Source organism: Spodoptera frugiperda, chromosome 29 (genome assembly GCF_023101765.2).
Source record: "Spodoptera frugiperda isolate SF20-4 chromosome 29, AGI-APGP_CSIRO_Sfru_2.0, whole genome shotgun sequence".
NCBI lineage: Eukaryota > Metazoa > Arthropoda > Insecta > Lepidoptera > Noctuidae > Spodoptera > Spodoptera frugiperda.
The window spans coordinates 11,100,689-11,126,798 of record NC_064240.1 but is presented as its reverse complement, the minus strand read 5'-3'; the positions used below and the strand labels follow the sequence as shown (position 1 = coordinate 11,126,798).

The window sequence follows — 26,110 nt, the reverse complement described above, 5'->3', positions numbered from 1 at the left end:
GATGAAGTCTGTTTAGGAAATGGACAAATATTTTTGTTGATGGTGATGGTTTTATTGCTTAGAAGCTACGTTTTTTACCCGAATGCGCCAGAAGGAGGGTTATGTACTAGATAGTTGAGGTGTCAAATTAAAGTCAAATGATTTATTCGAATAAAACCATAAATACCAAAAATAAATAAATAGTAAAGTCTGTCAATATGTCCGTTAGTGAAGATAGGTGCTCGGTGTTAAATGATGCCTGTGTGGTTGTTATTGAATACAGTATTTAAGTCTGTTGTATTACTCGAATCATTAAAATTTTCAAGATCAAGGTCACAATTACAAAATTTTGGAAATAAGTCAAATTTGACTTTGTAAGAGCAGTTTCTTATAAATTACGAAATTAATCAACCACAAAATTTACAGCTTTCAAACTAACATCAATTTCCTTTAAACAGAAATGGCATCAAAATTAATCTTTCAACTAAACCAACGAAAATTCACGAATCATTTTCATTTAAACACTCTCAGTACTCAGTACAGTACTCCTTTAAGTGAATTCGTAACAGAATATTTATATAGGATTAACAATTCTGTTAACAATCCTGTACGGACTAGAATCCTTTGGCTGCATTTGATTTACATAGAAACCCCAAATCACACTACTGCGTCATCTAGTTAGAATAAGGAAGTCTCACTACTAAGCTGAATAAAGTTTTAAGAGAGTAAATTACAATTATTGGGGTTTTACTTATGTGTAGGTATTTTATATTTTTTTTGTTAAGTATCATATTTTGATGGATGGGATGTGTCCTATGTTCAGTTGTGGATGTCTTGTGGCTGATATGATGATGTTGATGATGATTTTGGTCTATGTAGCTATAACAAATATGGTTTCAAATTCGATTTCGACTTTATTTTTATATATTTAAATACAAAGTTTTAACTATACCTAACGTTTCACGCACCTATTTAAAATAGAGGTTATACAATAGCTGACAAAAGTGGCCACTGCATATTCGCTGGATTTTCCTTTTTTTTTAGTTCAGATCTAGGAAGTTTATTCTACTGGAATTCATAAAATACTATTTGACACGTACAACATGTTCATTTTATTTTCAGCACAAAAACAGGCACACCCAATAAAGTTCCAAGAAAATCATTTCACAGCATTTCACCGATGCGATACGAGTCACGATTGAACAAAAAAAGATATCCAATAAAGAACAATAGCGTTTCCGATTAAACGAACGTAAAACAAATCGTACCAAAATTAAATTCACAATCTTTAATAGCTAGCAGTAATTGGTATTGAACATCGAATCAGGCTTCAAAATTGTAGCTTCAAATTTAATATTGAATGGTTTAAGCCACTTTTCGCACTACAGGTTATTAAAAAATTCAGACCTGCATTTATTGGTATGATATTTTATAATTGGGAAAATATTATTATGCTTATTATAATTCTGTGTTCTTTGATGTGTAAATTTTAAGTAGCTTATATTGTATTGAAATAAACAAATCTGCTTTCATTTATTGAATGTTTCTGTACTTCCTGTCTTTTATTTACGGTTTATTCATATGTATTTTTGATAAGTAAATTTTCTTACTTTTTCATTAAAAATCACTCAGAAACATTATGGAAATAATTATTACAGTACTGTAGCAGCGTGGATATCGTCTGCGTCGTGTATCGCGGAATGCTGCTCATGAATATGAGCCTCTGGCATGGCGTGAAACTAGTCGGGTTCCTCAACAAACTGTTACGTGAGTAAGCCGATAACATAATATTTAATTTGTTACCGTATGTGTCGAAAGTTTTAATAAAATTATGGAAATACTTTAATTCACTAACTTTGTACCAAACACAGAACTCATAACATGAATTATAAAAGTGAACGAATTATATTGTGAAGACAGTCAATCTAACACACATTGGAATCAACGACTGAAGTCCCTTCTAATCATCAATACAGTTGTTAACATCCACATCAGACCATTACAATCTCAATTAAAATGCCTTCTCATGTCAACCCGACAAGCAGACAATAAAAGTCGATCGTGACTGATTGCTTGACAGTTTGCAATCACGGAGACTTCTTTATTTTGATGGGTGCCAGTTGGACGGGTGGTTAGGATCGATGTTTTATTGTCAGTCAGTTTACTGACGATATGATTAATAGAGTTTTAAGGAAGGGTGAGATTTGATGTGTCCTGAATTGACGAATGTTTATGGAGAGAGTGGTGAATGTTTTTTTATGGGATAAACCAGTGAATGAGCAGGCGGATCACCTGGTGGTAAGCAATCGGTGCCGCCCATAAAACCCCGATACACCAGAGGCGTTACAAGTGCGTTGCCGCTTTTTGGACATTAGGAACTTGAGGATTGTCTAGAATTCGGGAGTTGGGGAGCTTGGGAAAGAGGGGTAATTGGGCCTCCAGTAATCTCAGTTATACGAACACAAACACAACGCAAGCGTTGTTTCACGCTGCCTCATTTGTGCCGAAGCATTGATATACACGAAATGTGTACCTGTAATAGATAGGTACGAGGTATGGTTATTGTTCAACACCGGGCGCTATTCCAGATTATATGTATGTTTTTACTGTTAAACACCAACAATATTTATCCAACTGGGGAATCGAAATCCAGATCATTTCTTTAACATTTTTGTAACTATCTGACTAACAAATTAGCCACCATGTTTTTTTGCGTTTTATAATCTCTGCTTACCCCAATGAGAAACAAATGTGATCATACGTAGAAAACCTTATTTTAGAAGAACAGATGATGTAGGTACGCGAAAAATCTTGAAGAAAATCTAGAAAAGAACTGAGTCACGGACGTAAATTGAGAAAGGTATGCTAAGATTGTTTGGTCATGTTGAAAGAATGAATGAAAGCGGGTTTAAGAAAGCAATTTGTAAAAGGGATGTTCGTTATAATGCGTATGTAGAAGGTACTCTAAGAGAAAATAGTACTTTAGCCTCGTTGAAAAAACTTTAATGCAACATTACCCCGAATTTAGTATGTAATGTGTAACTACGTTCGAATGTTTGTTTTTTTTATTTGTTAGCCACTCACCGATTACTATGCCAATTATAGTGGATCGACGATTATTTTTTTGGTCAAGAGGTTTTTCTCCCGAGAGGGTCTAATTTTCGCCAAGTCAGGATCTGATGATCTTATATCATTTTCATATGAGCTTATGACACCGGCTTCTAACCTATCAGTGGGTGGATAACTTATCAGTACTAATAATAGTAATTTTTTGCTACTTAATTTTTATTTTTTGTCCGTTTTTAGTGTTTTGATTTTGGTGTTTTAAACGCAGTTTTTTATTTTTTGTGTGACATATTTCTGTTCATAACACGGACTCGAATGTCAGTCAGTCGATGTCGATGTCACAATCACCACGATTAAGACTCTACCTGGGTTTGAAGAACGCAGTATAAAAGGTTCAGGATTATCAGCGAATGGTAATACACGATCTCTATGTACTCGTATAGAAATTAAAAAAAGTTAATATAATTTGGTTTAATAAGTTATGGTAACAAGAGTGAAAAAGACATAAGTACCTGTTTTGGCGTGAGTGCAGGTGAGCGAGATGACACAAATGAGTGTCAGCACCAAGTTTGAGGTCTTCATATTGAACACTTTACACTTAAGTCACTTGCATTTTCACTGAACACCACTATGTTTATCTGAAACAAAAATAAATACAAGTTAGATTAATGTTAGAACTAATATTGCAAATCTAATGAGAAAGCGAGTGGTAGAGTATCCGATTCTATCCTAAGCCATATCCAATTAATAAACATGTAACAAGTAACATTGTAAATGCATAAATAAAAGTTAGAGTCAAACCTTAAGCCAAAGACTTTTTGTTGCTTAAGGAATCAGAATTTAAAATAGCTATTAACACAACTAACGTAATGTGAAATAGGCTCACCCTCTATTACATAGGACAAATGGTGAAAAGTGGGCGTACAATGTACAGTGGCATTACTTGCTGTAATGCACACCTCTGCCTACCTCTTCGAGGATAAAAGGCGTGACGTTACGAACGTAATGTCGTTATCATCATCATCATCATCAGTGTTTGTATCTCTCTTACTGATACATGACTTATTATCATTTAATTAATAGAGCCACATCTTTTTTATTGTGTGCCCATTTCTACGTAGCACAATATTAAGTATGATTACATGCCTATTTGCTAAAGAGACCTACACAACTTAGAAACCAGAAAAACAAAACCCTTCATGTAATAAACGGCCCAGTTGACCTCGGAGCGGCATGTTGGAATGTATTTAATGCTTGTACTATTTCCCACGATCTAGCCAGAATGTGGAATAACATTCCATCTCGTCAATACAAGTCAGAAATATGACCTGAATCACACGTTCGAAGCGCCTCGGGCTTTCCGTTACCCTAAATACGGAGATAAAAGATTTTTTGGTGTCTAGTCTAGAAATTTCGGTGTGATTTATCACTTATGTGAGAGCTGATAAATATAATATCACGTATTTCTATTCCCTAAAGGTATGCCATTTAGGGTATACTTTACGCCGGGAATATTTTTAGTGTGTTACTGCGAAACTATTTATCAATTTCACGCACCATTTGATGGCTACAATAGTTACTTTATGCTAAACTAGGTGAAAAATATTCCTAATTCTGAGCCTAATAGAGCTCAAGATGGTAGGCAATGTTGATGAATCCGAGAGTATGACACTAGCATACATAATACACAGTTACGACCTTCAATAGTGTTTTACCGCCCATCATGAAACAAGTACAAAGAGGAAATGTCATAATGTGATTGTGCACTGTAACACAAAAAAACCGCCCTGCTCACAGAATTACAAGTAAAAAGGTGTAGATAGGTTATATGCGTTCAGAAAGTAGCACATTGAGATGTGTACAAATGGTAGCGTTTTTGCAGTATAGGACCGTTAGATGAAAATTAGAGAAGGGCGAAGTTTGAAACCGTAAAGTGTCACGCATTATGTTAATCCGCAGATGAGATGTCATAACTGCATTTCCCTTAAAGGGAATTCTCCTCTTTGTATTTGCTTCATGCCACCACTATGTACTGAGAAGGCATTTCAGAATGAACCACAAAACGCTCCAGCCTTGCTTTATCGCCTCACACGAAATAAAGGCTTTGCCAAACAACTATATAATAGGTTCAAACATATGAACGAGCAGTTATTACGTATTGCTCACGCATTTGCGACCACAAACAAGCTTTGTGAGACACGACCTCTTTTTATCTTCCCCTTTTCTGTATCGAAAGGCCTTTGTTTGTCATACCGAGCCACGGCAGCGATTTAGCAATTTTCCGGTGCCAAATAGACGTATTATTGGTGCTGCTACCCCACGTTTATTTTTGCTAATGTCATGTTATTACCCGTATGGCGTTTTTACAAATTGAATTCTGTTTAGGTGAGAAAAGGGTTGGATTTTTATTGGCGTTGGGATTCTTTTTATTATTGTTGATGGCTATTAGATCCTTGTCTTAGTTTAGGTATGTGGCTCTGAACTTTCAAGTCAATGTTGTAGAACAGCGAACTTATCTTAAATTCAAAGATTTTTAAATTTTAAAAAGATTTACTACTAAACATCACTAATTATTTTGCTTCATAAAAGTTTATTGAAATGAAAACATAATCTTAAATTCGAAAACACTTTTCTAAAACCATTTGCCAACTTCAAAGTCAAACAAACTTACAAGACAAGAAAGTTCTTAGTTCCAGTTCATCAGTTTCATAATATAACCAGACGTTTTAGTTAGAAACTTGCCAAGTGCACCTCATTAGTCAAATAAAATATCACAAAGGACTAGTATTATTACGAATTATCACACAATTCAATTTAACAATGAACTTTAAAAGTATGAGATGGCTTTCTATAGAGCACTTAGTTAATTTATTTTCTTTGTACGTGGTCACTCTGTGATTCTCAACTAGATTAGGGTTGGTACTGAAAGTTTTATTATGTTTATGAAGTGACCAATGTACTCAATTATTAAAAAAGGTATAAATATTTTTGTACATGTAAGAGTCATACTTGATTCGATTGGAGTGATAATGTGGCCTTGAAAAAATAAAACCGGCGTGCATCAACACTTGTGTTACCTAATTGTGTTTCATCATAAGATCTCTCACGTAACTTCCTGGTTGTTGGAATCTCAATATTTTTATTATCCTCAATTTCTAAAACGCTGGCAATGCACCCGACACTCATCTGTTCTTGTGGGTGTCATTAGACATCGCCGATTGCAAACTATCAGGTGATCCATCTGCTCGTTTATTAATGTTTTCTCGCATAGATATGTAATTTGTTACACAAAATAAAGACTAATAATTATGGACCAGTTTTTAAGGAGGTAAAATCATCGTGGGTCTTCTCCCGCTTTAAGCAAGGCGAAAGGGAGTGTCAGAACTGACTAAAAACCACCCCGTTCGTACTTCTACTTTTCAAGACAGAGCCCCGGTAACCCACTAAGCAATCCGCAGCTCCGGACATAATTATAGACCTCACTATCACAAGTCCGATAGAAACATCCATAATTATTTGGCTTTCGGCTAAGTCCCTTTGGGAAATAACAGATGTGACGCTATGTACATTGGTACGTAACTAGCAGGAAAGCGAATATCGCTTGTGGTATATTAAACTAATATTCGTTCGAAAGCGGTTGCATGTTGCTCATTAACTGGACGTCATTAGTGACGTGATACTTTGTTTGTTTATGGGTGCTGTTATGGTATGGTATGTATTGTAATAGTGTAGGTAAATAATGAAGTTTTGCATATTACATTGTATGGATTAATTATCTTTCGTAGGGTATGTACCTAGTTTTCATTGATATACATATAGGCTTATTTTCATGAGATAATAGCTTCTGCCAGCGGCTTTGACTTCGTTTCGGTGGGATAAAATTTATCTTATCACCCAAGTCAGCTCACCCTGTCTGTATACAAAATTTGTCATCAAAACCCGTTCAGTTTCCAGCGTAATTAATGGACAAACATCCATCCAAACAAACAAACTTTCACTTTTATAGTATTAATGCGATAATGTGATAGTCCTAAGCTCTGCACTATAACCCAAATGCACATAAGTCGGGTCAGTCTTTCCAAAGTTCATAATTATTATCTGCATTCAAACTTAAACGACCCAAAAATGAAAACATTAAAAACATCCTTAAAAGCATCCACTCTCGAACACAAAAAAAAAGTATTTTAATTTATATTCCAACGTCAATAGTCAAAGAACAATTTATGTCACCGTTAAATAACATCATTAATTTAAATATTATTCATGAAACTTCACCAAAACAGTCAGGCAAACGAAATATTCCTTCATTACCAGAACCGGAATGGTAATGACGCGCCCAAAATATTCCATTTCACAGAGAATCGGGTGCGTCATTATTAATAAAGGTGCATAATGCGACAGCCAGAGAATAAAGTAACGTGACGGAAATGAAACCGGTAATTATGACAGATACGTCACGATGAATTGACAGTAACATGACAATTGACAGTTCGGGCTTATGGTAATGATGGTGACGTGTAAAAATATATATTTTTGGACGCCATTCAGGTTGGTAAATGTCTTTTAAATTGTGTTTTTACAGTTTGGGGTTTGGCTGAAAAAAAAACCTATATATCTGATATATCAATAGAATAGAGGTGGTGTTTCGTCTTGTTATCGGTAAACAATGTAAACTGTTTAACTTTTTACCTAATTTACTTCTGGTTATAATCGACTGCAGAGCCATTTGAGTTCGTTCCAGAGAGTAGTGGCATGGAAAGTGTTGTGCAATCAATGTTTTAATTTTTGTGCTTAGTAGGTGGCACTAGTAAAGACCATGATCTTGTCCGTCTATCATTTTAGTTAGTTACTATGACTTGTATATTGGAGAATTAATTTTGATACTTAATTTACAAAAAGTCATCATTTACTTATGTATTATCATTAATGGAGAAAAGCTCTGCTAGTTTTAAGTCACAGAGGGACTCTTTATCATGAGTAGCGTGCGTAAGCGCGGCGACGTCGCTCATTATAATATGTGAGTTAACCGTGTTTTTTAGTTAAATTAGTGTGTCTCACAATAGTTAATATAAAAAACACGTTTCATAAAGTTCAACAAAATTTTATTATAGGTAAGTTTCGTGAAACATACTAAATTAATTACTATGTTTACGTGTCGTGTGTCGCGGAATGCTGCTCATGAATATGAGCCTCTAGGATGGCTTGTAACTAGTCGAGTTCCTCGTCAAACAGTTACGTGAGTAAGCCGATAACATAATAATTAATTCAACAAAATTATTAAAAATGCATAAAAACACTCAACAATCTGATGAAATGCCATTTCCCAAATAAGTACCTACTTACATTACAAAATTTAAAATCCGTATTCCAACTCGAATTTACGGTCTCGGTACCGTTGAGATTACGTCAAAATTTCAACGGGGAAATATATTTGGAATGTCGACGGCGATACGGTGCCCCTTTCTCGGTACCACGGTACTTTGGACCGCAACGGACGGCACCTTGACATTTTCGCTTAGGCTCGAAATAAAACTACAAAAACTGGGGTAGGGTTAAACCGTTGACGGGGGCCGTGAGTGACTGAAGAATCGTGATTGTGATTCGTTGGAATTCTTTTATTTGGTATTGTATTACGATTCCGACTGTGTAGACATTTTATTTACATGGAATGGGGTTTTGTCTGACCACTAAGTTATCTGAAGGGAAGATCGACGGCGGAAAACGGTTTACGTTTAGGGCGGTATGTTGTTTATTACTACTTTTGGTGGTCTGAAATAATAGAATTGGAGTTTGGATTTGTGATTGGTTGAACATAATGAACTGTATTCTAGTATCACCAGTATTCTTCTAAGTATCTAAGTAGTTTAAAAAAACCATTTCCCACACGGATACCATTTCACAAGCTGCATAACCCGATTAAGCTTAATTTTCCGTGCATTTTTTTTGGGAGTTTCTGCCTCGTTGGTCGAGTGGTTACAAGTGCGATTGTCGGACAAGGGGTTCCAGGTTTGATTTCCGGGTCGGGCAAAGTAGTACTGGGCTTTTTTTTGCATATACGAAAATTTCTCAGTAGTAGCCCGGAGTCTGGAATTGGGCCCAGTATATGGCAATAGGCTCACCCCGTATTACATGGGACTTATAACATAAATGGCGAAAAGTGGGTGTACATTGTTTAGCGGTATTACGTGCTGTAATGTGCACCTCTGCCTACCCCTTCGGGGATAAAAGGTGTGACGTTTTAAGTATAGAATTTCTTCTTTAACATTTTAAAACGTTTTCCTTATTTCTAACAATGACAATCCCATTGTTTATCAATAGCACCAGCTGCAATTTCAACACAACACACAATGACCGTTACAATTCGCTACCAAAAATTCGTGCAGCACAAAAAATCTTAACACATTGCCTATTTTAAAGAGCGCTGCAAAAAATACAGCGCTGCAAACCAAAATGGTTGGCGTTTAAAGCAGCTGGAAAACTACGAACTATCTCCGCATTACGGTTGGAATCTCGCCATAACAGTCGTACCCAGGTTTACCTTACGTTCTTAGTGTTATTGTAGTATTATTACTTTTCACGCTGGCATTTTAGGGTTACGAAGTGGCGAAGAATATTTTTATATTATGCCTCGTATGGGAGCTTGTAGCTGCATTGTTGTGTGGAAAATTTGAATAAGATTCACAAGGAAAAATGTCGGAGTTTGTTTTTGTTTTTTCTTAGTTTGTGTAGAGTTGTGTGCCTGTGCAGTCTTGTCTAAAATGGCTGTAATATACATAACTATACATAGAACAATTCTGTATTTCCTTATGTACGCATAATTTGTCAGTAATATATTAGTTGCGCTGGAGAAGTACGAAATAAAATGTTTTGTGCAATACGAGCAAAAGTGTTCTATTGGTGTACCTATTATGTCTTATTGAGTCTGAATTTCATCCCATAATGCTATAGAAATAAAATACAAAATGGTGTCTAATAACCTTGCCTTCCATGTACTCATACATCAAACTAATAGAAAAATTCAGAACACATTTCTAAAACAATAGTCGAAGACCGAACAAAATCATTGAAAATTCTAGACCACGTTTACAAAAATCATATAACACCAATAAAACTGCCAAACGGTGCTGGTAATGACGTATAAGGATCGGTTCGCATGCACCATGAAACACAATTACATTTCATTAAAAGGCTTCCTCAATAGAACGTGTTTCCTCACGTAAATTAAATTTCCCAGATTCGACGCCGTAAGTGTACAATGCAATGGTTTAAATTTTACAAGAACGTGTGGCTGGTAGAACAGCGGTGCAATTGAGCAGTTCATTTGTTCCGGCTAATGAGGCGTGGCGTGAATTTGGTTTACTTATTTAAGAGTCAACTGTAGTTTCATGTTTTTGAGGTGATAGATGTTGATGATGGTGGATCTTCATTTTAGCTTGGTGCTGTAGAACTAAACAGAAATGGATGAAAAGGTAATAATTCTAGCTTCACTGACATACAAACTGACGGACAATTCAATTTAACGTTTCAAAAATCTAGGCATTTTCTGTCTGTTCTTTAAAGTGTTAAGTGGCTTACATTATTTTATAGTTGTGGATAGGCGATTTCAAACTGGTTGAAGGTTTCCTCACGATGTTTTCCTTCACCGTTCGTCAGTGGTGTCTAAATAATCATAGGAAGTACATATAACTTGGAAATAGTCACATTGATACTTGCCGGTGGTAGTTTTCGAACACGCCCCAACACCCTCACGCACGAGAAGCGTCTTAAACCTTCAGGCTACCACGACATGTATTCAAATAACTAGTAGAAAATAATAGTTTTTTCAATATGGTGTTATATCTAACCCTTAAAAATTTAAGTTACCACACTCCACAAGAAGTTTTTAAACACAAAACGAAAGAAAGGGTGTGAGTAATTTATCGTGGGAACCAGTAATCCGTATAGCTTATACAGCCCGCGGTATTCTGACCGGCTCGTCAATCTAGATAGAGGGTTGATACGGATCTGAGCAGGGGTAGTGTGAATTTATTTCCTACCTTCGACGAGCTGTGGCCTTTCTTGTTTTAATTTTGTGAACTACGTAGAGTGCATTTATTGTTTTGTAAATAAATTATTTGATAAAGTGGCTGATTCGTATGAGGAAACTGCTTACTATGCTTTTTTTTTTAATGAGACAAGTCCTCTACGGCCTCTCTTACCGCTGCAACATAAGACAGGATCTACAGTAGATACAACCATAAAAACACTGGAACTCTGAAGTTCGGCACGTCTTGAGGACATGAATAACTGTCTTGGATCCCGCAACGAAATAAATCAGAAGAATTGCTTACTATGCATGCCTACTATTACTATACTATGTTTACTATGATTTCACGCGTATATTATAATAGTCAATAATGCTATTGAATGATAAATCGTTTGTTACCTCCCCAATTTTCCCAAACCCCGATTCCCCAACAACCCCTAATTTCCTAACCCCGAAACTGACTTCTAACACCTCTGGTGTTTCGGGTGTGTATCCGTTTGCTCGCTTATGGGCTTATACCTTAAAAAAGCAATGGGATTTTTAATTACACTACTACAAAGTGGTCTATATTATTATTATCCTTAACTTCAAAGCCTAAATAAAACTAACGTAACTACAAAACGAAGCCTCTAATTAAACACAATTTCGCGTTGCATGTAAGAAAACAGTAATTCATAGTAAGTGGACGTTGTTTAATCACTTTTGAATCGCTCACATTCCTTCGTGAATATGCAAAAACAGTTAATATGGCGCTAAACGATTTAGATTACCTTTATTTAAGCATTTTTCTTCGTACTTTGTATAAGTATAGTAATGCTTTATTGTATGGCGCAATGTGTTCATATTGTATCAAATCAAATCACTTTAATGCATATTATAATGTACAGTGTAGTCTACAATTTTCATACAGTACTATCTCCCAAGTATTATGTTATTCTTTTGATCTTGTTTATAGCGGCTTCACACCACAAGGTGTGTAAGCTGCGGACTGTCTAGCGGGTTACCACGGCTCCGGCTCGAAAAGTCAAAGTGAGAACGGGTTGATTTTTAGTCAGTAAGAGTTTGACACTCCCTCTCACATTGCCCAAAGTGGAAGAAGGCATTGGTTGATTCATCATCTCATTTAGTATTATTTACGATAAAAATCGTTTCATTATGTTAAGGAAATTACTGTCAGACAAGAGTCACCAAATAAGATTCTTTCAAAACCTTTCCGAGTTAAAAATCTAAATTCAATAAGAACTTTGAAACTTTTGAAAAATTCTTCTTTATTCCAAATACAAAACACCTACTAAAAGTAAAAAAATGTCTAAAATTTCACCTTAGAAAGCCTAAAAACCTTCAATACGCTTTTTAAAACATTTTATAGTGCTAAACGCTTTTACCGGCACGCGTTTATTGCAACCGAAAATTATCTAAGCACCCACAAAAGAGGCATACCACTCCCTTACTTAACTTTATTCTTCACAAAAAAACAACTTTTACCTCGTAAAAGAAAGACTGAAACACATTTCATAAAAGCAAAGAAAAATAGGTTGAAAAAAAGGCAGATTTCCTCTCAAACGTACCGCGGACGACAGAGAATTCAATTTCCTGCGAAAAAAACTCTAGAGCGGTAGGAAAATAAATCGAGTAAAGCATGTATTGACCGAACGTTTTCCATAAGATCAGTCTTTGGTATGCAAAGGTACTCGTACCTTGTAAAGCTTAGTGCACGTTGATTAGATTTGCCGATGGAAAGGAACATAATCCAATCATTTTGAAAATTCATTCTTTCGTATTAATTCTGGAGTGTTTGGTTTGGTTTGGCAGTTTTATTTAATTTCGTAGATGCAGTTGATAGGAAAACACACACACAACGTCACGCCTTTTATCCCCGAACGGGTAGACAGAGGTGTACATTACGGCACGTAATGCCGCTTTACAATGTACACCCACTTTTCACCATTTGTATTATAAGTATAGGAAAAATATGCATATTATGTGAATGAAATCAGAACCATGAAGCAAATACAAGAAGATGTCATAATTAGATTACGGGGAGCGAGAAACGTAACACAACCACGCCCTTACTATTTTTCGGTGCAGTGCTAAAAAAACGTTGTCCATTTTGCGTATTTTAATGGGTATTAAGTAAGTGAAGCTTAGTTTATTTTCTTCTCCTCTAATAATAACTATTGATTTATTTCATTGCGCGATCCAAGACAGTTATTCATGTCCCTGGGACTTCAGGGGTACGGTGTTTTCATATTTGTATCTACTGTAGTTCCTAGTTTACAAGAGTAGATGCGGTACGGGAGGTTGTGGTGGGCATGTTTCATTAAAAAAAGTGAAGGTTAGTATATTTACCAAACACAGAAAAAATATAATTTATCTGTAAACAAAAGCCTTATGAAACGTGAATTATATTAATGAGAACAAAATAATATTGTAATATTTACTTCAAATATCATATTCTCAAAGCATCTTTTGTTTTATTAATTAAAATGTTACCGGTGCCTGTGTTATAACGAGAGAACACTTGTGTGTCCTATCCGCCACATAATAATTTTAAACCGTCAAAGAATTTTAATTGAAATATGTTGGAGTATTACTATGAGATACGTGATGCAAGTTCAGAGTTTAATATTACAACTAGGTAATAGTATTTATGTGTGAGAGTTTAAAACAAACTACTTTTGTTAAATATTTGACTATTCTAATCATATTATAGATGTGAATTGTCATAAATATACTTATTAAGCAATTGTTTCTAGTTTGACTCACAGTTTGAGTTTTATTTAGGCTTAAGACATTATTGCAATTATTTATTAGATTAAAGAGTCTAAAAATGGAACAAAATAACTTAAATGTAAAAAAAACTTTTGAACTAAAAAGTAATAGAACAAATCTCTCTAAGGACTTATTTCACAATGTATGTATACTCGCTATGTATCAGATAACTTTGAATTAAGAACGTAATTTGTACACACTATCTGTCCCATAAGTTTATCGGGCATTTATATGAAGATCTAAATCTTTCTAGGGGCTTTTATCAATCATATGTTAGCCCCATTAATATGAAGATGGTAAAACAAGCGCTAAATATCTTAAAATAACCAACGAAGTGTAACATAACCTAATGAATTACAACACCTCATTGAATACGAGTATTAACACGCACATCAAATAAGCTTACACATATTACAAACTTCAATTCAAATTAAGGCAGTGTACACTTTTCGCAGAGCTAATCTGTCTTGATAATGTAAACCGCGTGAATGCGTACGAAGGCGTCAAGACGATTATATGTAGCCAATGAGGCATGAACACACCGGTTTTACATACGACAATGTAATCTCTACGTGATGAGATAAAAACCTTTTTATAACAAGCTGGGGTAGGTTGTATGTTGCTTGTGTGTTGGTGTGAATAAAAATCTATAGGTAGTTGTTTTGGTAAAGATGGTTGTCCCATGTAGCAAGATATTTGTCATTAGATTTGGCGGGACAAGTCATAATTAGTATGTGGATGGTGACCACTTTTCATATGCTGTATATCTTAATACATATATCGTATTTGTTACTCAATCACGTTAAAATGGCCGAAGGGAACGGAATGAAATTTGGAATACGAGTGGTCTAGTATAAAACATAGGCTAAGCTTGGCTTTAAGCTACGGGCAGAAGCAAGTACTACATAACAACTACTATAATAATTATACTAGGGTCTTGCTTGTGCTTGGAGTTGATATTATTTTACAATTTCCTGAAAATAACGTGATTTATTTAGTAAATTTTAGTCAAAATAAAATTATAAAACACGAATTAACTTTGAAAAAAAGATCAATCAACTAAATTTCCCGAAAATATACACAAAATAACTTTATTACAAAATTAAATTCTCTTTCTGCAAACTTGAAACTTAAGTACCAATTATAATTCGGCTCCTAATCAGCTTTCATCGTAATTAGTTGTTTGCCGACTGAACGATGCCATATATCTTCGAGCAGTTGAGTAATCAGATTACACGCAAACTGATTAATTTGTTAAGACAGCCATTTGTAAATTTAAACAGAAAATTAATGGAAGACCAATCTGTTGAAATACAAATAAGTAGTTCAGTCGATTCTGGATTCTATGTTTGATTCAAATAATGCTCAATTTTGGAAATTTTCTGCAGTGACATGAATTTTGAAACTGTGTTCGATCTAAAGCAATATATGTACTTAGTTCCTATTACATGGAATTCATAGAAGATATACGAAAGTATATCGTTAATATCAAAATTATCATACATTAGGTTTTACCAGCGGCTTCGCCCGCGGTCCCGCGATATAAAAAGTGTCCTAAGTGTAATTCCAAACCATAATCTAACCCTGTTCCAAATTGTATCCCTATCCCTTTAGCCATTTTGACATGATTGAGTAACAAGCATATTCGTATTTATAATAATATGTATGAGCAAAATGTTATGTACAGTAAATATACCTTTGACTGGTCTTTCAGTCAATATAAAAGCGTGAATTTAATATCATAATTTTATTGATAAACTTCACAACAAAAATGTCTCGTGATTGAAATTCATAGAACCGACGAATTTCATTATAAAACTCCATACTATCATAATGCGATGATGCGCCGTCCGATAAATGAGACTGCATTATTGGCACGTCAAAGTTTTACCACGGTTATGGAAGAGAAATTTTCCACTATAACTCGATTGAATAGCGTCACGTGAAAATCACTTTTAATATAATAAAGCATTTATCTCAATAAACTCGCATAAAGACAAGTCAAATCACACTTAATATGAGAAATGTAAAAATTCTTTGGTTGTTTGGATGTTCCGTCAATCACGCTGAAACTACTGAATGGATTTTGATGAAATTTGGTATACGGACAAGGTATGAGCTGACTTGGGTGATAGGATACTTTTAATCCCACGGTAATGCGAACGAAACCACTGGCAAAAGCCTAGCAGACAAACTATAGAATTCTACTGGCTTTGACGAAGCTACTTTAACTGACAAAAATGCGCGTACTCCTAAAACCTTAAGAACCTAACTCAAATTAATATCTTATTTAGACATGAAAAACATTGAGTACTAAGTGTCCATCAAAACAAATAGAGAACAAAAAAAAAATCAAAGTCGGCCAAAAACAAACCGCCACCAAATTTTTATCAGCACACAAAAAAAAAGATCCGACTCCTTAAAAAGATATTCATAAAACATTTTAATACGAACGACTTTAGATCCATTAAAACCGTTCCATAATTTCATCTGTCACGCCACTTCCCGTCATTTCTTCAACTTGGAACATTTCCGTTCTTAAAGTTTTTTAAGAAGAAGAAGGAAAAAGTGTGTTCCAAGTATCCGAAGCAAGTTTCAACACAAGCCACGAGGTTCAATAATAAAGTTTCGATCGATTTACATCCATCAAAAAGTTTATTGTTGTCGGTTCCGATGAGAGTAACTTCGGGAGAGTTGTGTTTGACGTGCCCAAGTATTTATTCATACTTCTGCTATGGCTCGTACTTGTACGGTGAATGAGGAAAATTACGGTTTTGACCTGTTTCAAGATTTTGCGTTACGTTTTAGAAAGAAGTCTTAAAATGTAAATACTTTCTGAATCTTTGTCGAGGTTTGGAGTGGAAATGTATGTACGTTTTATTTAATTATGATGTGAATAAGTTAAATGAAGCAAGCTTAAAATAGGTTGATATTTACATCATTGATTTTTTTACAGTATAAGCCAGTAAACGAGCTTGCAGATCACCTGATGGTTAGCAATCGCTGCCGCCCATGGACACCAGAAACACCAGGGGCGCTACAAGCGCGTTGCCAGCCTTTTGGGGGCAGGAATTCAAGGGTTGTTGGGGAATCAGGGATTGGGAAGATTGGGAAGGGGATAATTGGGCCTCCGGTAACCTCAAAATGGAGACACAAGATGAAAATTAAGCACAGATACTCCATTAATCTGTCAGAGCATTAGTGGAAAAGTTTAACTACAAACATTTTAACCCTTTAAAGGTAAATAATTTTACTTTATTTATGTCAAAAGGCTGAGAACTCCAATGAACATCAATAGATTGTCTCGTGACATTGAAGATTAGTTTTAACTTGACATTGAGTAATGAAAAACTTTATTTGGAGGTGTTCTGTTATAAATTATCTGTAGATTGTAATTACGTAAGTATTTTAGTAGTCAGAAAATTAAAGAATATTGAAGTGGGAATTAAAATATAGTGCTGTTTCGATAAAGGGTTATTGAGTTAAAAATATCTTTGATATTTAAGTTAGGTATAACTAATTTTTTTAACACTGATTTAGTCTGTTATGTGCCAAAATCAACATCTAAGCAAGACTCATTACCAACGTAAAAGTGCGGGTCCGCAGCATGCGAGCAAGAATAACTCGCTGCCCGGCCAGACCCGAGTGTACGGCACGTCGCGTTCCTCGCGGTCCTCAAAGAGCCATCACAGATAGGGCCCAGTAAGGCTGATGCCCAACCCGCAGCTACGGACTACCTAGCGAGTTTACCGGGGCTTCGGCTTAAAGAGCGGGAGTAGGAATGGGTGTTTTTTAGTCAGTAAGAGATTGACACTCCCTCTCGCCTCGCCCAAGGCGGGAGACGTCATAGAATGGTTTTCTGATTTATTTTTATTGTATTTCATGTAGCAGCAGTCGATTAGTTAAAAGTAGATGCTACAAATACTACTGCCGAGTTACTACACATTTTGTTTCTTTTTCAGTAATAATAACGTAACAAACAAAGTACAAATTAAATTAATTTGTCCAAGAAAATTTTAGTAAAATAAACATAAAATTCTACCACACAATTCCGTTTAACAAAAAATGTGAAGCAAGCAACACTTGTACAATAAGATAGGCCGTTAGTTGGCAGAATGCCACAACATAGTGCGACTTTATCAATTTTTAACCCGCAGTATTCATGCCAAAGGGGTACTTTCGTATAAGCTTAAAACTATCAGCCTTCGAAATGGTCAGCGAAGTCGAAACAAGAGCCAAAACTACACGAATATACAAACAAACGACTCTTGTGAATAGACTCCCGTTTTAGGCTTGATTAATTTCTTTGTACGGGTCAAGAACTCTTGATTAATATTGCTATTAGGTAGACTAAGGTTAATAAAATAGTCAACTATACTAAGGACTGCCTCGTTGATAGAGGGGTCGCAACGACTGCCGGTAATGGGGTCTCCAGTTTAATTCCCGGATCAGGTAAAGTATTACTGTTTTTTTTTGGTTTCTCGAAAATTTCTTAGTAGTAACTCAGAGTCTAGAAATGTGCCTAGTATATGGCAATAAGCTCACCCCCTATAACATGGGACTTACAACACATATGGTGAAAAGTTAGTGTACACTGTACAATGTACAATGTTATTGACTGACTGGTCGGCTATGCAAAATCAGCAATATATAATTTTAAGACTAATGTCTACTTCGGAGAGTACGTTAATCTTTTAGTATTAACTGTCATACAAACATTTATGACTATCTTTTCCTAGGTTAAGAGGCGTGGATTGCCTCGGCTCTTCAAAACTTATGCGAAGTCAGTTTGCACGGTTAGCGGGGTGGCTAGGTAACGTGTCGCGAGTTCGGTCACTAATGAGAACTTTAAAAGATCCACAAATTTTTGTTCCAGGTCTAAGTGTCACAATGTGTTTGGAATTGTTGTTTGTACATGCACCTACGATGCAGAAGAAAATCTTCGTATGAGATGAATTTTTTAATTAAAAAAAATAATAATAAAAAGGCAAAATCAAAGTTAATATAATATTGGGAACTGGGAAACTGTTAAGAAAACAATCTTAATTTTTTTTTAAGAAATTCTCTTTTTATATAAAGCAAACACTGCCAGTGTTTCTTAAAACCTATGTACTTAGAATAAAACCAGGCTTTTACAGCAAATATCATGGCTTCCATAATAATAAACAGACTATACCGCATTTTACATCTTTAACATAAAAAAATAAGTACGTATACACAAAAATACATATAAATTAAAAAGCTTTCTTCCTTTTTACTACGCTTCACCCTTTTAGTCACAATTTTTTGTACTTTATGTAACAAATTAAATTTGCAAAGAAAATTGCTGAAGTGTGTTAAAAGAAAATAGGAACTCGGGAGAAAATTTTATATTAGCAAGATTCTTCTATTATACTATACTATATTAACGACTGCGCGGTTGGTGCGGTAGCTGCGCAAATGGTTGCTGCGTAACGTGTTGCGGATTCGATTCTCTCACGGAGCAATTCTTTGTGTGATCCACAAATTTTTGTTTCGTGTTGTGTCATGTGCATGTGAACTTGTATGTTTGTAAACGCACCCACGACACAGAAGAAAATTCTAGTACGGGGCAACGTTTTTTATAAAAGAAAAAAGAAACGAAAATGTAAATACTCATTAATTTTTGTAAGCAAATTCATAAATCTAAATAATTTCACTTCATCGTAAAACGAGCAAAACACAAATATAATAATAATGATCCAGTACAAATTCAATAAAGGAATTTTGATAATTGCCTTCTATGTAGGTAACAGTAGTAATTGGTACAAGTTTCCCTTAATGATCGAAGTTATAAGTGATAGTTATTTTTGGATATAGGACAGGAAATGTTATTCTGTTTGTTTCCTTATTAGTAACTTAATGTCCTTGTAAATTATTTCTGTAGGCATTCTTGTATTTTGATTTGATAAGTAATATATTATATTATTACCCAAGAAGATTTTAATAAATCTAAATATTTTATAATTTCTAATATTATAAATGCTAAAGTTTTGTGTTCGTATTTTCTCTTACGTCAAAACAGTTGAAGGAATCTAGCTGGGTTTTTTCTAGCAAAAACGTAGGCAAGCCGCTGGAAAAAGCTAGTTTAGTCTATAAAGCTGAAGAGTTTGTTTGTTTATTTAAATGCTCTATCTCTAGAACTACTGGTTAGAATTGAATGTATATTTTTTTTGTTTTCGACTTTATCGAGAAAGGATCTAAAACATGACGCAAAACAAAACGCACGTGAAACCGCGAGTAAATAGCTAGTAATTTTAAAAGAAGCAGGTAAAAAACAACAATCAGAGATTTTCTAACAATTTTTATACACAAAAACCATAGTCATTAAAAATATTGATTTATTAAAATCAACCAAACAGCACCAGCTAATCACCAGGCAATAAACAGAATTAATTGCCAAACTTCCCTAACGACACAACTTGATAATTGATAGTTATTTTCGTGCATATGAATGAAGAAATAATCCCCTTTCTTGTGCCTTTTTGATTTACAACGGCCTAGTTTTTCTTTGTGTTGGCACGAACTAATTTTCACATGGAAACAGCTCATGGCGTTGTGTGGAGCTCTGGAGATTGGTCTGGTAATGATAGTGGGGGATTTTGACTGTCTATTTTGTAGCAGATGTACTCTGTTAGTTGTTGGGGACCTGGTATTGGAATTATGTAATAACATTGCGTTGTACGTAATAATGTTTTTGGTAAATAATGATAAATATTCGTTACCTAAATGGGTATTTTTTGACCACAAGGTTGGGAAATATGAAGTTACCCTTACTACAATCACACCTATATAGATAGTTGTTAATTTTTCTGCTTTAAATTGAAATCAAAGTTTTCAATTTATCAACATCTCGAAATCAACCTTAATTTAAGGAAATACGTGCTAATTTCTTCATTAGTATACATACATACTCGTATATACTAATGTATACATATGGTGCTCAAAATCATAACACCTGAAAACAGAAGGTTTCAATACTCGTTCATAATAAAAATCTTTGTAGTCACTCTCACAAATAAGTAATGGTCATGGTAGCCCAGGTTTTTTATTCTAGTTTCATCATTCCCGAAATTATATTGATTGTAAATATTGATAAAAATATAAATCTATAAAGTTTATCAATTATACAAGTTGTCCCCAAAAGCCGTGGTTATTTTTATACCCATTAATATCCAGCACGTGTATTGAGATCAGGCAAAACTTTTCAATATTTCATTAATTTTTGGCGGCACGTGTATCAAAAAGTATTGATTGGGATTAATTGTTCCTGACCTTGGTAAAGATAAACTTCTGTAGAATACATAGTTCAATAATTGAATATATTTGATAACTTTTATTTGATATTGTTTACTCGTTGACTGCACGGTTGGCGCGGTGGCTGGGTAACCATACCATAAGAGGTAGAAAAAAGTGACAATAAAATTTTATAGTTAACAATTTAAATGTTTTTTAAAAATATACAATCAGACAACCCTTTGTCTCGTGTGAATACACTACAAAGGGAAATGCGTCTTTATGACTATAATCAATCATTGATAATACTAGAAATCCCAACGAATAAACCTAGCAAACCCTCTCTTAATATATTCTTCAATAAATCAAAAGTTAGAATATCACATATATCCAAAATTGTCAAAGAAATTACACCAATCCAATTCAAAGCAATCACTTATAGAAGTCATTGCCTAACTTCAGACAGCTACCACAGTACTTTGAAAACTTGGAACACTTCAGCCAAAACTGTTTATTCGATACGAGAGAAAAAAACGCTTAAATGGATAACACTATTTCTTAGAAAATAAAAGTTTCACATACGAACACAACTAAACAAGAAACTGATTTTCAATAAATTGTATTGTATATTTATATAAACCTATGACTTTCTTTTTACTAAGTAATTCTGTCATCTCAGAAGGACACTTTTGTGTGTGGGAGAGCTATGCTTCGGCACGAATGGGCCGGCTCGACAGGAGTGATACCACGGCCTCACAGAAAACCGACGTGAAACAGCGCTTGAGTTGTGTTTCGCTGTGACAGTGAGGTAACCGGAGGTCCAATTCCCCCTTTCCCAATCTTCCCAATCGCTAATTCTCCAACAACCCTTAAATTCCTAACCCCCAAAAGGCCGACAACGCACTTGTAATGCTTCTGGTCTTTTAAGCGTCCATGGGTAGATGTGATAGCTTACCATCAGGTCATCCGTCTGCTCGTTAACGCTCACGCTACACGCTCTTAGATTACAATAACAAAACATACATGGTATATTATGATTTTCTACCACAAATAGTATAAACTTCAAAATCCTCAAAAACATTCAAGTTCGAAAACGTTCTTCAAAATAAATATATAAAAACTACATTTATCTCACGTGCACTTCTAAATAGTACAACGGAATGTTTTGTTATGCGCCACGAGTACGCTCGTGTGATTTATAGCACTGAAGTTTTTGTACAGACACCCGGATTTTAGGTTAAATTTAACACTCTTTATATAATGTACCTACAGAATATTCTAGCTCGACATTTTATTCCCTAAGGGACTTTGCCCCAAATTCCATGTGGCAAATGACATAGTTATCGTAAGTGTATCTAAGTCTAAAGTTATGTAAACTTTGTACACTCATTCAGTGTTATATCAGATAATATGTATATGAAGCTTGCCTTAATGCTTGATAAAGTGTGACTGAGATTTTCAAATAAGAACTCTCACTCTCTCAATTTTTACCAACTAATTTCTACCAGCGTCTGTCGTTCCTGTGGGAGAAAAAAAACCCAAGTGTTATTCCAAACCAATCTACCCGTTCCAAATTTCATCCCGATCCCTTCAGCAGTTTTGATGTGATGAGTAAAAAACACGTAAACTCACAAAGTTTCGCATTTATAATATTAGTAAAATACATTAATTATGTCATATAGTATTCTCTTCCATCTTATAGCTAACAAGTTCATCGCGATTTTCAAATCCAAAACACCATACTTGGCTTTTTGAAGCAAACACACGAACTTATTTGTGAGTAAACCATTGTCTCTGCCTAACCATGGGAGATCTATAGACTTGAGGTTATGTATTCATGTTATGTAAATTACGGTATCACTCTCGTCTATTCCATTTTCACTTCATCTCTCTCTTGAAAATTATGGTTAAATCTAATTAAGCTCGTAACGACATCTACTGCTGACATCTATAGTGTGTGCCTTTTGTACACAAGAGGAAATTAGTTATAAGCTCCATGAGCCAAGAGGTTTGCTGATTACAATTTGAGAGGTTCAAGTTTATCAGAGAGCGCTGCTGTCCAATCCCTTAGTCGGCTCTAACGATAAGGGAAGGAAGAACCAGAGAATAAAGTGGTGACAAGTATATTAGACTCTGTCTATTCCAATTAACATAATAAACCTTTTAAAAGAGGGAACTGCCTTTAAAGGTGAAAATGCGAACCTCAATTTTTTTAAGTTGGGTAATGTACCTAAAGCCTTCTCCTAGTCTCAAAAATACTATGCTGAAATATCATTTTAAATTAGCTAAATAAAATTCATTTTATCATTCACAATCATTACTTATTGCAATTTGAAATTTTAAGTCATTGAAGTGTAAGCCTTCACCAGTTTTCTTCGTTTTCTATTCCGTCTAATATAATACTTTACGTATAATAGTACCTAGACATCTTAATAGTTAGCAACAAAATACATTAACTAAACATTGATTGTTTAACAATATTTCTATTTCACCTTTCAGGCAAACACCTTTTTCCATTTTAGTTCTATCGAAACCTTTTTAATAACGACATTAATATTCTATTCAATTGTTAAACAGCAAAAAAGAATATGTACGCATAAAATAATATAAAACTTAATGCAAAAAAAAACGACCTGTCTATTAATTTATTCGAAATCAAATTGAATTCATTTACTGTCATGACTAAACAATTCAAAACAGCTAAATATTTATAAAAAAATTCGTCCTACATACACTATCACAATTTATAATTTCTTTAAGATTATAATTTATACTTAAACTAAGAAATGTTAATATACTACGATACTGATGTATTAGTTACTTCTAAGTAATTTCTATCACTATTCAAGTAGAGAATATCTTCAAAATTATTCACAACCATGAGATTTTATATTCCATAAACGTTTAATACACCTAGCATTAAAGCCTTAGAAACACCCCGAAGTTTAACCAACTATTCGAGCTACTAATTTAAACTAGTCCCCGAAACTTATCCCATGAATAAATAAACGGTTATATTAATAAAACTTCAGTTTCCACCGAAACTCATTACTAATTTACTCCTTCGGAATTCTCAATCCTAGGTAGAAAATAAAATTAATCTACAATTAACTCGTAGCGACGGCGTAGCGCCTCGTAGCACCGCGTAGCGAGGCGCTACGAGATATTCTTCACACACATTTACGTTTGCGTATAAGGCGGACTTAATTTAATTTGCGAAATGAATTTCGAGATATTATTTCAAAATTAACATTCATATAAGAGATTCCTCTCCGCGGCGTAATTAAATTTTAACGTAATTTGTAGACGGTTAAATGTGTGAGAGTGTTCTGGTTTTGAAACATCGCGTGAAAAATTAATTTACTGGTAATCTTAATTGTTCTCAGACATTTAAACCAAATAAAAGTAGTTAAAGACACAAAGATTTAAAAAAGAAATTATGTAAAACTTTAACAAAAAAATCATACCTTATTACGTTCATAAATCTCCGTAATCAAACACCATTTATGTCCTCATACTAGCAAACACAACAACATAAACCACTCGTACACCACTACACCAAACGTACGACCGTACAATATTTGTTCAGCCGACCAAACACGTCCGTACAGCACAACGGTCGGCGGCAAACTGCGCTACTACTTCGGTTAGCATTCCAAGTTTAAAAACCGCCGATCGGAACGCTTCGGGTGCGCTCGGCACGGTGCAACATGATTATTCAGTATTTTCTATACGGTCCCAGCGTTGGATATTTGTTATCTATGCACTGGAGTTATGCGAGAGACGGATCAGCCCAATATCATAAAATGTATGTACCTGAAAGTTTTGTTGTATGAAAATTGAGATTGTGCTTACCTCGCGTGTCTCGATTTTATGTTTTTTCCCTATTGTTTGAAGACGAATGTATTGTTGTGTACTTCTTTTGTTACGGAGTTCTCAAGGCAGCAAAGGGGATAAACTAATAATAAAATCTCATACTTGCGTACCAATCCAAGCAAGTTTTCCGTTCCGGAGCTGCGGACAACATAACAGGTTATCGGGGCTACGGCTCAAAGCAGGAGAAGGAACGGGGTGGTGCTTAGCCAGTAAGAGTCTGACACTTCCTCTCATCTCACCCAAGGCGGGAGAAGTCATTGAAAAAAGTGTTTTCCGTATTTAGTACCATAAACTATAACTGAAATGAGTAGTTTTATTAAGGATATCAGGTTCAACTAGTTTATTATTAAGTTCATCTATTTAGATTTGATAAATCCATAGGAATTTAAGAGCCATTAAGAGTCTAATTCTATAATCGAACAGTCTTTGGAACAACTGATATTTTCTCCAATAAATCGACAAACCCTTCTGAACTGCGGTTCACTGACCCAACATCAAATAAAATCATGAAGTTACTAGACAACAGATTTAATAACTGATCTGATATAAAGGGTGTTCAGCAATTTCGACTTTTCCGGTCCCAACAGGAAAGGATTGTTTAGTGTGACAAACAATCTTTTGACGCAAAATATAGTCGTAATATTAACCGAATATTTTCTATGGGGAAACCAGAAAGTCGATTTATTAGTTTTGATATTCGAATATAGAATTATTACATAATTTTTTTACTACATTATCACTTTAAGGAAAGGAGAAAAGGCTAGTTGATAATAATTAAATAATTCTTGTTTTTTCACGACACTTCGGTTTGGCAGGCAAAGACAGGCAGTTTGAATCCGTCACACGTAGCGTGGCAGCCAGTTACCAAGCCACCGCACCAACCGTGCAGTCATATAGGTTAATTTGGCTATACTAACATTGGTTACACTTTTAATATAAACGAAAAAAATAAATATTGTTACTTTTAAAGAAAAATGTAATAATAAATACCTTTACAATACACAATAACTTTATCTACGACAAACTACTGGAAACGGCAACAAAGTACGATTCGAAAACAAAGCTATGTTTCATGTCGTTCGGAACAAAATATGAACAGTGAACCAACGGGACACGGCCGGTGTCGCGGACAAAAGC

At 34.8% G+C, this 26,110-nt stretch overlaps 1 protein-coding gene across 1 annotated transcript in view; it reads right to left on the bottom strand.

Annotated features, from left to right (window-relative positions):
* The window catches only part of LOC118268508 (acid sphingomyelinase-like phosphodiesterase 3a), a 71,396-nt gene extending 46,667 nt beyond the window's left edge, over positions 1–24,729 (bottom strand). The window contains exons 1-2 of the mRNA XM_035583032.2: positions 24,565–24,729; positions 3,558–3,683 (exon numbers count right to left, since the gene is read on the bottom strand). Coding sequence (XP_035438925.1) covers positions 3,558–3,627 — 70 coding nt within the window. The 5' untranslated portion in view covers positions 3,628–3,683; positions 24,565–24,729. The remainder of the gene's footprint in view (positions 1–3,557; positions 3,684–24,564) is intronic.
* Positions 24,730–26,110: the final 1,381 nt, after the last annotated feature.